At 43.4% G+C, this 12,757-nt stretch overlaps 1 protein-coding gene across 1 annotated transcript; it reads right to left on the bottom strand.

Annotated features, from left to right (window-relative positions):
* Window positions 1–1,261: 1,261 nt before the first annotated feature.
* tent2 (terminal nucleotidyltransferase 2) lies at window positions 1,262–7,852 on the bottom strand. The gene is made up of 15 exons (XM_084551498.1): window positions 7,562–7,852; window positions 7,269–7,418; window positions 6,530–6,697; window positions 6,174–6,435; window positions 5,943–6,057; window positions 5,778–5,866; window positions 5,614–5,671; window positions 5,211–5,277; window positions 5,049–5,125; window positions 4,776–4,904; window positions 4,634–4,677; window positions 4,205–4,341; window positions 2,671–2,762; window positions 2,482–2,561; window positions 1,262–2,389 (listed from the first exon to the last, which is right to left on the bottom strand). Exons 2-15 carry the CDS (start codon window positions 7,385–7,387, stop codon window positions 2,303–2,305), a joined length of 1,524 nt encoding a protein of 507 aa, XP_084407624.1. The 5' UTR covers window positions 7,388–7,418; window positions 7,562–7,852; the 3' UTR covers window positions 1,262–2,302.
* Between the last annotated feature and the right edge of the window lie 4,905 nt (window positions 7,853–12,757).

Genomic DNA, 12,757 nt, shown 5'->3' with positions numbered 1-12,757 from the left:
GCGAGGGACAGAAATAGCCTGAGAGGGCAATGAAAAGAGGGGAGTGAAGACAGAGTGGGGTAAAGCGGTGAGAGAGCATTGGTGTCACCGGCTTTTGTGTCAGGCACACAAACCGGTAACTCTAAAGAAGAATCGAGCTTTTCAGAATCTTACACAGAGAGAGTTAGTGTGCTGCATTTTTGTGTGTAACGACTGACTGAGGCAATGTGTCTTTAAGTTCAAAATCCCCTTCGCTAGGTTAAATATAGGCCGTGAGTTGAAACAGTACCCTTGGTCCCCCCTGCTGCTGTCGGTGGCAACACTAAACAGAGAGGCATGCACGCACACACACACATCTTGTAAGGTTATATACGCTTCCTATCAGGGCTGGCACAACGCAGAAGTCATAAAACTCTGTGTAATGAGGCATCAAACCCCAGAACAAAAAACAATCAACACACTGGCTGCCTGAAAAGAGCACACAGGATACACAAACAAAAAGTGTAGATATCCATGATTTATCCTTATTCATTTAATTTTATTTTCAAGGTCTCTAAATCACTGAATGGAGGCTCCGGATGAAGGTGAAGAAACTGCATGATCAGGAAAACAACACAAAATAATCACCAGATCTATGGCAAGGTGTTTGTGCATGGTGATCGGTGTTATTGTTGAATATCAGTTGCCAGAATAGGTTGGTTGCTTTGGTGAATCACCTGAAAACATGCGATCGATCAGGTAACATTGTGACCAACTGCATAATATTGTGTAGGTCTCCCTTGGTGTCTGGCAGCAGCATGTTGTTAGTGGAGGCTTTTGGGTCCTATGGGTTGAGGGGAGGGGCCTCTGTGGATCAGACTTGTTCCAGTGCATCCCACAGATACTTGATCAGTTTGGGATCTAGGGAATTTGGAGGCCAGGTCAACACCTTGTGCTGTTTTTCATGTTTCTTTTTTAGTTGTTCCTAAACCATTTTTGTGTGTGTGTGTGTCTGTGTCAGGCTGCATCCTGCTGGGGATGGCTGCTGCCATCAAGGAGTGTCATTGCTATGGGGTGGGGGTGCCTGGTCTGGTCTAGGTTTCCCAGCAGAACATTGCATCCTGTCCGGTCATAATGTTGATGCCTCACTTTGTTGACACCTTTAAACACAAAACGACAGCTGCGACAAAATGAACCCGTGTACAGTTTTATGTGGCTACTTCTATTAGCGTAACTTGAGATTTTAGTGGACTTCACACTGAGCTCAGAAATGACAAGTGAAAGCAACAATCATACATCTTCAGATTTATTTCTTTTTTTTTTTTTTTAAATAAACATTTAAAAGAAAAATAATTCACAAAAATATCTGGAGGAAAATATTAAGCAAAGATGAAGAACATACTCAAAAGTGTCAGTTCTTCAAATAACTTGTGCACTAAGATATCTGGAAATGAGTGAATAACACCAGTTTTTGTTCCAAGTAATCAAGTAGGTGCTGACCTAAAATGACACCAGTCAGTGAGAAAGAAGACGGCTCTACAGGAGCAACAACAAAGGAATATTCAGAGCCTGGCACCTTAAAGTCACTGATATTATGACAACTCTTAATATTAAGGTGGTCCGTTTTTAGAGGAGCTTAGAAACCTAAAGATGTAATTTAACGCAGCTGTAGTAGAAACAAAGTGTCTAATGAGTTAAAACCCACAGTAATGTCACTACTGACCTATAAAAATAGAAAAAAGGCTTTGATGTTACAGGTTGGTCCGGACAGGCGGTTAATATACTGTACATGTATGGCTCCAGCAGCGCGGATGCGATTAACATGGCTGAGATTAATCGCTCAAACATAAACGCTGCTGCTTCTCTTTAAATAACTGTACACGTGACACCTTTACAAGGTTACCAGTATCATTTTGTGTCGCTGCATTCACTTTGATAAACTTCTTTCTTTACTGCTGGAAAAGGATGGACCATGTAGCAGGAATAACAGTGGCCATTATTATCCTGCTTCAGTGCAACATCTCTGCGTATAGGATTCTGGTGTCGTGCCACATATATTGGAATTTTTTTGTCCAGTTTTCATTAATGCAATATTAACAGTTATAAAAAAATTTGGCAGCGCCAGCAAAGCATGTGACAGAAAGTGCAACATTTTCAATACAACCAGCGTAAGAAACACAGATCGTGACCAATAATCGAAGTGGCCAGAGCGCTCAGTCCCAGAGTCTTTCAGAAGCAGCTGGGCTTCTCTTTGAACGCATCCCAAAGGTCTTGCATTGTTCCTGGTGGCAGACCCGTCCTGAGGTAGAAGAAGCCAGTCAGCTCGAGTGATCAGAGCCACCTCTTATCTCCTGGATGACTCCTTATTAATGATGGATCTGACTGGGAGGATTGAGTTCAGGTCCTTCCTCTGCTGCAGTATCCGATATGACTGCACAGACACAGAAGTGGGAAACAAGAGGGACTTTAAATAACCTGCAGGTGCTTGAAAGACAAGACAAATATGAAGGGAGTGCAACTCACCTCAGCAAACTCAGCTTTAATGGCATCGAACTTGATCTTCTCATGGACCGCCCTCGCTACGTTATTTCTTTCGAACGGCTCTGAAACACAAGGAAGCACCGTTTCATTACTGTGAACGCTTCTCACACTGAACCTCATGTTAATGTGAAGCGGTGGTGGCTGGGGCAAAATGCCCACTGAAATGTTTACCTTCCACACATATGTATTTGTTTCTCCACTCTTGAGATGTGGTCTTGGGCAAAGCTTTGGCCTCTCGAACACAGATCACCTGTTTATCCCACCTGAGGGACACAGAAAATAACAGCAGTGGAAAATATTTAGCGCTTATAAAAGGTATAGGCATGTCCAACGCCAGCATCCAAGAACTATGACGTCACTTGTGTAACACACCGCTAAGCCGACAGTCAGCCAATGGCTAGCTACAACCCAGAACCCAGAAGAGCTACTACGTCGTACAGAGCTTGCCTCTCCTGAATCGTGCTTATCAGTTGGTGACTCTAGATGTCCTTGTGAAAAATATGTTCAGATGTAAAGATGAAAAATGAGAAAAGCCTTCAGTGTGCCATTTGAACTTCCAGCATTTTGTTTACTTTCATTTCTATTTTTCATCCCATGCGCTGGTAGAGTAGAGCTCCCCCTGGTGACTGGCTGCAGTATAGGTCATAAGCTCCACCTCCACCATGTTAGTGGATGGGACTTGGACCGAACTAAAAGACTAAAACACACTTAACATAATTTTTTTCCGGGATGGTTTCTGTCATTTTAGGTAGTTAATATAATGTTGATGCGTGTTCAAGTGTCAATTTTTTGGATAGGTTTCGCTTTAGTTAGTTATTTGACACTGTGTAAACAGGATGTGTCATAATGGCGACTACCAGTTGCCATGCCAACTGCCAATGCTGCAGGACACACCACCATGACTAGAGCCACAGATGCTCACCAATGGCCCAACACCAGAAAAAAGTTGACTGTTGGCTTAGTAAGCAACGGTCCTGTGACTAAAGTGTTTATTAGTCTGAAATTAGACACCTAATTAAGTACATAAATACTTTACTGCTAAGAAAACATATGAGAAGTTGTGTAGATCAGTTTCAGTTCCTTTCAGGTGTCAGCTGATTTTGGTTTAAATTAATATATAAAATACCTGCAGCACTCTTATTTTTGTCAAAGTTAGGTGATCACTGTGATTAAGTGGCAGTCAACATCAGTTTTCAACACATAAAGATTTGAATGCAGTGATCTCAAAGTATAAATGTTCAGTGCAACAGACTTCAGTCTTTGCCAGACCAAAGCGTAGATAATTTCAGATGCAGTAAAACGCATGCAGCGTATACATCTGAGGCAAAACAAAAAATGAAAACTTGGTCTGAGTGTTTGATTCTGTAACAATGTACAACTGTGTTTGTGAGTTTTAGTTTTTCCCCAATGGTGGCGTGGCGGCACTGTAACACACATACTGCAAACACAGGGATCATGGTATGTCATGCTAGTGCTGTGTAAGACCAAAGGTCCCACCTGCTCCTGTCCTTCACCCGGAAACATGAAACCAGAGAGGAGGATGCGGGACAGAGGAAGAAGAGGAGAGACGAGAGAAGGACTGGAGAGAGAGAAGACGTTGGCAAGAAGAGCAGGAGATGAGGAGTGAAAGAAAAAGGAGCAGAGGAAAGAACCACAAATGCATCTGACGCACTCGACTCGATAATGTGATGCCTTTGGGAAATACCTGAACTCTGTGGCGTAGTATCTGAGAAAGCCCAAAAACAGCTCCCCCAGAGAAGACCGGTTTCTTGAGACGTAGGCAGGGATGTGTTTGGGTCCCTCTGGAACCATGTCTATGTCCATGAGGGGACTAAAACACTCCTAAAAAGACAAGAAGACAAATACTGTTAACTTAATTAATCCCCATTGGGCCAGCTGCTAGCTGAAGTATGGAGTATCGCAAATTAGGTTGTTGTTTACATAAAGAACTATTATCAAGGAAACAGTAATGCTGTTTTTGCTGTCAAAATAAAAATCCATGGATCCATCAGCAGATAAATTTGCAGTTGCGCTTGTTGAAATGATGGTGACTGCTAAACTTCAGCTGCTCTTACTGTAATTACGCTAGAGGAGAAATGATTTAAGTGACTCCAACAGCGATGAGGACACTTACAGGATAGTCCCTTTGCAGAGAAGGGAGGACCGGTTCACGGAGAGCTATAAAGAGAAACAAAACAACACATCACATAGTCTGACCTTCAGTCAAAAGAACAAACGGATATGAAACTGAATTACTCATGTGTGACTGTACTGACTCTGGAGGTAGTGCAGGACCATCAGCACCAGCGTGTAGCTGCTCAGTGTTCCCTTGCTGGCATCATTGATTTGATTGTGCCGTGCCCATTTCTTGACGACAAGGATCATGGGTCTTATCCTGAGATCAGCTGAGAGAGACCACGCAAACCACAGCACATCAAAACGAGCACTAACTGCTTAGAGGTGAGTAACACGCAGGATGAAGAGTCACGGTTCGAGACGACTTAAAATTAGACAGAGGAAGTCAAGGTTTTACTGACTATCTTACCCACCATGGGCGTAACTCTTGAGAAGGAATGTGTTCCTGATGCCCACTGTGTTGTTAATATTCAGATCAAACTCCAGATCACTGAAAAGGGGGTTGGCAGAGAGTCATATTTACGGTTTTCTGATTCAGTCGTGAAAACAAGCTGCTACAGCTGCTTTGCTCTTACCTTCCTTTCTCTCTGAACCTGAGGATGGGGACTTTGGCTCGGATCACCTGAGTCCTGTCAACATATGCTAGAAATCAAAACAACCATCATGAGATTCATTGGTTTTGTTTCATTTTTCTACAAACCAAAACCTATTTTTATTGAGTAACTGGCTCCATCTAGTGGAGGTTAACAGGAGTATAAAATCAGAGGAATAACCTCCCCCTCTTTGAAAGCCCCAAAACGATGCCAGTATTTTGAATATAATTATATGTGGCAATAGAGTAGGAAAGTATAATGATCAGTAATAAGTAAGGAGGTTACATAGTACTTAGTAAGACTAAACTTATCTAAAAATTGATCTCTCAATAGTAGACAAAAAGTTATAAGAAACAATTTGATGTTTTTTTTTTTTATTACTCACAGAGCGATCTGAACAACCTTTGGAGAAGATAGAGGGTGCTAATAGGATCAGGCCTTTTCTGAAACAAATGACAGGAACCCGCACAGGTGTTCAAGAGCAAGTGGATGTCTGTGATTGTGCATTTTAGATACACACATTTGGATTAGTATGTCACAGATACTTACATTTCCTTTGATAACCAGACACAGATCAGCATCACTGCTCCGGCAACCCAATCCATTCATAGACGATCCGGTCAAATAAAGCCGTGCCGCTGTGAGAAACACAGAGTAAGAATCGCGACAGGAAATTCAAGACAGACTTCATGTGACTACATGTTTCAGACATACCTGCGAAGACGCTTTGTATGTCTTGTTGCAGCCGAGTTCGGCAAAACTCCTTTCGCTCCAAGTCTGAAGTCTGTTGCTGGCATGCCTCAAACAGCTCCACCATCTGACCACTCAGCTGAGGGCACGGTTACATACAATACTGATTAACACAAACATATCTGCAGGTAGATACGCTCAGGGTTGATGCATGACAACTGCAGGTGAATTCAGTTCAATTCCGGTTGAATGTACCTTATCCTTGGCGTAGGCCTGCAGGCCGTTGGAGCTTTCTGGGACAGCAGGCTCCTGAGGGTGGAAATGGAAGTGTGGACTCGGATAAGCGCGATCAATACCAGCGGGAGGTGATCTCGAGGTCTCTGCCACCGCTCGGTCAGGACGAAGAGGGGGAAGAGGAGGAAGAGGAGGAGGAGGTGCCCGAATTGAATGTGTTTGGGGAGCGGAGTCAACACGCTGCCGCTTCACAACATGCGGACTGTATTCGATATGTTGCCTCCTGGAAGTAGCATAATGATAAGGAAACAGGTGATAAGACAGGCGTTCATAACAGAGAATGAGACAGTAATTATAGTAATAAAAAAGGGACATACTTCCGGCTATTGGTCATAGTTTGTGTGTGCGGAGGGAGGACTGGAGATGTGGATGGTGGGGGTTTCCACTCGTATGGAGGCAGCCTTTTAGGTCCTGGGATATGTCCAGGGATGGGTCCATGGATAGGTGCTTGGATAGGTGCATGGATAGGTCCAGGGATAGGGAAGCTTAAAAAAAAAAACGTGTGCACATTATTACAGTTCAAAACGCAAAAGTGTCCAACGAGTTTGAATATTTTCCTTCATTCTCGTGCCACAAAATACAAACATTTGAGGCGTAATGTTCAATCTCAGATCATCAGTAACACGCATTGTTTTGTCTTTAAACTTAAAGTTAACTATTTGTTGTAATTTCACAAGGATCAGGGTGACTAGCTAGATATATTCAGTTTACTATGAATAGTTCATTTTAAATCGATGATCAATTATTCAACCAATCGTTTTAGCTCCATTCAAAATATATAATTCGACATAACAAGGAAGTGCCATCTAAAACGAGTTGTCAGTGAATTGACATAAGAGACACTGTTTATTTATCCCACCTATAGGAAATTTCCTTGTCACAGTGGTGTATGGAAACTTTACAAATAAATAATTGCTAAAACTATAAAACTATGAGTCGATGAGGTGGTGATTCGTGCAATATAAGGCAGTGCAAAAAAGCAGACATCAATGTTATTAATCTAGTTTTACTCGTGCTGCTGATGCCTAGCGCACCGATGCAGCTCGACACGCTCACCTGTTGACATCCGCGAGGCTTTGATGGTTGTAATCGTAGTATTTGGGCACACGGGCTGGAGGGTACGGGCCGTTGCTGAAGGCTGACCGCCCCCTCGGGTCAGCGCTGCGGGGGAACATGCTGCGATCCTTCACGGAGCTCCAGCATAAACTTCGCGAGAGAAAGAAAAAAAAAAAAAAAAAAAACGACAGTAGAGCCGATGAGACTCAGTGGAGCAGGAAGTGCTTGACACAAGTACTGTGACGACAAGAATCACAACACCACAAGAAGTTGCTTGGTAAATCGAAACTTACCGGTGATCAGGCTATGTGGCAAGCTAACAACCGTTAGCTGGCGTATAGCAGCGCTTAGCTAACTCATTTAAACATCATTCGCCATAAAGTACAAAACACAATACGTTTCTGTGAACGTTGATTTGAGAGACGCGTGTAGGAAGACGTTTTAAACGCTCATACAACATGTAACACTTACCAAATGCATGTCACATGTAAACAAATTGGAGGATGCTAATTTTCTGCGCACTTACTTCCGCATTGACGTAATGGAACGTGATTTAAAGGGGACGTGTCCCTGCGCCGCTCTTTAAAGGGAACATCCGCATTAAACCAATAAAATAGGTAAGATATCAATAATTGCCCATCTGACAGTGAAAATCAGTCAAATATATAATTATATGACTGTATGTGTCTACACTTAAGCGTATCTTTAATACCTTTACTGTAAGGCTGTATTCAAATCAGTTAAATTTGAATGTGGGCCGTGAATCTGATAAGTCCTGTAAAATCACCATGTCTTCTGTCACGTTATGTATTATCTATTGTCTGTTGAGAAGCTTCAGGCTTTAACTCTCACTTCAGTCTACTCTGATGTTAAAAAAATCCCACTCTTACACTGTCTTTTTCATAGTCTTTAAATGTTATACACACAGTATAGGCTACAGTATTTCCAGTCCACTTTGTGCCCCCCGGTCAGTGATCAAACCCAAATTACAAAAAAAACAATAGATTTGACAATCATTACTGTGAACAGGCAGTAAATCTATAATAAATTAGAGAGTGACTTTGTGACCGCATTGACGTTTATGTTTCTGTGGTGGCTCTGTGAGATCTGTGTTATGCAGTAAGCTTACATGTGTGACCCAACATGAATAATTCATTGTTTCCTCATGGAATGACATTTCACCTGCCTGGCTGTGTGTTAACATTCTTGTTCTTGTGCCTACTGGCTAAGTGGAGGTGTTTCCTTAAACAAGCAAAGCTCAGAATAACATGCCATCCTGTAATCACCCTTGTTGATTGGGTGGACTATTCGTGAGGCATAAAAAAACAGGACTTGTAGACTAATGGTGAGAGAGAGAATCAGTTGTGCAGGTATGACACACATGGTGACTGAGTCACTTAAGGTGCAATGAACACTCTGTCTATTTGGAAGTTTCCAACATTGTTATTAATTGGCTTGTTTATTATTCATTTGCGTCGTATCAAGTAAAGCAGGGACCTACTGGTCATATAACAATCCTCGCCTCTGGCTGCTGTTGTTTTCAGAAAGCTAAAGTAAGAAATCACGCCTTGCAGCTTCGAAATAATGAACTTCTTCTAAAACAACAACTTAAAAAAAAAAAAAAAAAAAAAGCATCAAATAACGTCGGTCCCATGGGCGCGGAGTGACGTCACTGCGGAGGACGGGGTCGTGACGTAGGCAGTTCAATGCCGACATGAAGTGAGTAGGAGGGAAGCGGGTGCATCAGCCAGATGTGGAGCGGTTTTAGGGGGCGGGGGTGCAGAAAAAGGAGGTCTGTCGATGGATAGGCTTTGATCAATAAATCACATATATAGTCTACACAGCATGCAGAATATTTCTGTCAGTGGAAACGACTCCACGTGTCGGTATTGATAAGGATGGCAGGAATTTGTCACGTGATTCAGTAAAAGAAAAAGGCGTGAATTAATGTTGCAGGAGGATTACTTTATTAGGAAATGCACCGCTAATAGAGAGTGTGTGGAATAGCTGTAGATGGGCAAGAGAGTGGGGGAGTAGCCAGAGAGAGAGAGAGAGAGAGAGAGAGAGAGAGACGGGTGGACGGGGTGATGCTGCGCCTTATCTACTGGCTAAATGAGGGTTGTCTTTCCCAGTTCAGGCAGCAGGGCTTCTCCACCCTTCCAGCGAGGATCTGTAATTTACACGACAACAGCAGGGCGCCCCTCGGATCTCCATTGGACTCTGCGCTGGTTCTCCCACAGCGCTTCTGCTGCTGCTGCTGCTGCTGCCGCTGCTGATCCATCACCAAGCGCTCCACGCCAAAGGGAGGACAAGATCTCATTTCCGGGCCATGTGCAGAACGACATGTATGTGTGAATTCATGCGGTGACAGCGGAGGGGGAATGGAGCGGTTGTCATCAAATTCCTGCAGACGCACCGACGGTGAGGCTGTCGTGTAGAGAGAAGACCTTCATGCGCAGCAGCCAATCCTAGAGATTCGTTTTTATTGCCAGCGAAAAAGGGATCAGTGGTCAGGTGTCGCCTTTCATTTCAACCACAACAATGGGGTAAGTGTGGTTATTATCCCGCTGAGCTGACTGAGTTTTCTTTCCCTCCTTTTTGTATTCACATCAGCTGCGGACGCCTGTCAGGGTATGAACTCCCCTGACATGGAAACCACACCGGGCATAACACAAATAATGACCTCTGCGTAAAAATTTACCAATCAGCCTTACATGACGTCCGGTGAATTTAATGGTGGATGAAGGGTGGCTGTGTATGTTCGAGGGATGATGTTCTCACGGCCTCGATGTGCTCCACACAACAATTTTGAAGCGAAACAAGTTATTAATAACCCCCGCAAATAAGGTGTGTTTGGTTAAAAAAAAGAAGAAGAAGAAAGAAATCAACTTAGTGCCTAACGTGCTTGATGCAGAAGTTGTCTCCATCATTAAACTTTTAGGAACAAAATAGTTCATCTGCAGTGATTCCCAAAATGAGACTATGGGCCTTAGGGTGGGAATTGTATGTGCTCACCAAAAAGCAAAGTTTAAATGTTTTGCTATTCTCTTAATTCTTTGATTTCAGCCAATGGCGCTGGTTTTCCAAAGTCACACCGTTTAGTCCCCACTACATTATGGACAGTTATGTAATTCTGAGAGAAGGCATGTGCAGCAGCAGCATTTCTTCTCAAATATTCTCAATCAGAGACAGTGGTGTGATGAACTGTACATCTTGTTCCTGTATCCTGCTCTAGAGAAGGGCTGGGGGGCAGCATAATGTCAAAAGCGGGGGAATGTCAATTGCTACGATTCTGCAATGATCTCCAGTGACAGAGAGCGGCTCTCTGTCTCTATGGCAGCGCAGAGACCACATCCCAGCACCAGGCACCCATCACTGAAATAGCCGCCTGGTGCGCACGCAGCACTGCTCATTTGCATGTCCCCTAACCCAGAGCTCAGCCGCCCGTTTCCCCCACCAAAGCACTGCCGTTCATTTACGGCTGTCTCCTGCAGTTCATTGTGATTAATTGCGCAGCGGGAGGTTAACAATATGGCACAGACGTGGTGCGATTTCAAGGCATCGGCCAAAACTCCTGCATTAAGTATTTACAATACACTGGAGGCTTCCCAGTCGCCCACTCTGCCCTCCTACAGCGTGGGCAGCACATCACTCAGCCCTGTCCCACTCAGCTACATCTCTCCACCGTACTCTGCCATATACTGGTGACTAAGTTACTGTTATGCAACTAGTGAGTCAATTGATCCACAGAGGGAATAAATTGTAAACTGTGATTCAAAGCACCATGCTGCTTACAGTGTGTGTATTTAAGTCTGAATGTGTACAGGTAGAGATGAGATGAAAGCACTGGAGGTGCAGAGCCTTGTCTGGCTGCCTGTCTGGCAGTAATGGCACAGACAGACAGAGTCATATTTCACTTCCGGGCCTCATGGCTCAGTACCAAGCCTCTCGCAGCTTTAATGGTCATGGCACACAGGAGAACATAGAGCTGGAGATGCCTATCAACACTTCCTTTTGCAAATACAATCAGTGCTCAGACAGAGTCAGTCTCTGTCTTTGTCTTTGCGCGTGTGTAAGTGACTGTATGTGTGTTTACCAGAGCATCTTAGGTCATCCTAACCACTCCCAGTAGAAGGAGCAGCAGGGAGCTGTCTCGTTAATGACCTCTGTCTACTTTAAATAAACTCTACTTGACCTCAAGATCTACTCAGTTGAATTAATAATCTCTGAAAACGAGGGCAGCTTCTCTAGAGAGAGATGGGATAGAGGTAGCGAGGGAAAGGGAGATCTCAGGAGATGGACTGTTTCATTAGACTTCCGTTTGCGGAGAGAGGGGCAGCTGCATAGTTAAAGGGGACACACTGAAGTAGAAAATAAAATTGTATAAAATGAAGCACTTTGTGTGGAGCTGTTTGTTAACACGCCGTGTCTCAAAGCCGCGTTCGCATCTGTGCATCAAACCCCTGAAGGGGTGCTAAAGGCAACACCTTTTACCAATCATGGAGATGCAGATGTGCGTTTGAGTGCTGTCCAGAAGGTGTGAACCAATCCGCCGTGAAGGACATTTATTATTTTTGCACCTTTTGCACGCTTTCTTATTTGAAATGATCAGTGATACATTCCAAAACATAATTTTATATGTCATAAAGTATAGTTCTAACATAAACAGTTCACAATGATAAATGTGGATCATTATTTCTAGCAAGAGAAGTTACTTTTTTAGATTTTTATTCACCTCCACTGTTGTCAAGTGGAAGCAGATTTATCTCAGAACAAATCAGAGCAAATTAAATGAAAACTGTCATAATCATGGCTTTCTTTTTGTTTGTCTTTTCTGGCCCTTTAATTTACAACACCACAGGCTGATAAATGTCAGTCTGTTTGAGTCCTCCTGTATCACAGTTCAGCTTCCCAAAGCTAACCACTACCGATACCCTGAACGAAAGTAATTACTAAAAAATAAATCTTTGCAGAAGCTTATGCATCCATTTAAAATTTAATAAGAAAAATGAAACCACTCAAAATCAGTCAAACAGTTCGGCTCTCAAGTTTTCCAGAACAATTTAAATAGTGAACAAAAAAAAACTTTCTATGTGCCTTTAGCTAAGATGTCTCATACACCACCTATCCATCATTACCACCGTCCTCCTCCCACGGAAGTCAGCAAAGTGTCTCGAGCACACAACCTACTCATGTAGCTCTTTGACGTTCGGATTTGAGCGGCACGCAACCGTAGCTGGCATAATTGTTCATACCACAGTGTGCGGCAGTTTGGAGCTTCCCACTCCCTTCATCTTCTTCTCCTTCTTCTCCCAGAAGATCGGTGGATTCATCAGTGCTTTCTCCTACATTCATCACCTCCTCCACTTTTCCCTCATCCCTCCCTTCTCCTCTCACCTCATCACTCTCCCTCCCTCTGTCATTCTGTCGGCCTTCTCTCTCTCTCTTGTGTTTTCACATTAAAGTTCCATCACCTGCCCTTGTGTCAC

The sequence above is a fragment of the Chelon labrosus genome, assembly GCF_963514085.1.
Source record: "Chelon labrosus genome assembly, chromosome: 9".
Classification (NCBI taxonomy): domain Eukaryota; kingdom Metazoa; phylum Chordata; class Actinopteri; order Mugiliformes; family Mugilidae; genus Chelon; species Chelon labrosus.
The sequence above is the reverse complement of the archived record's forward strand: the minus strand, read 5'-3'. Positions and strand labels throughout refer to the sequence as shown.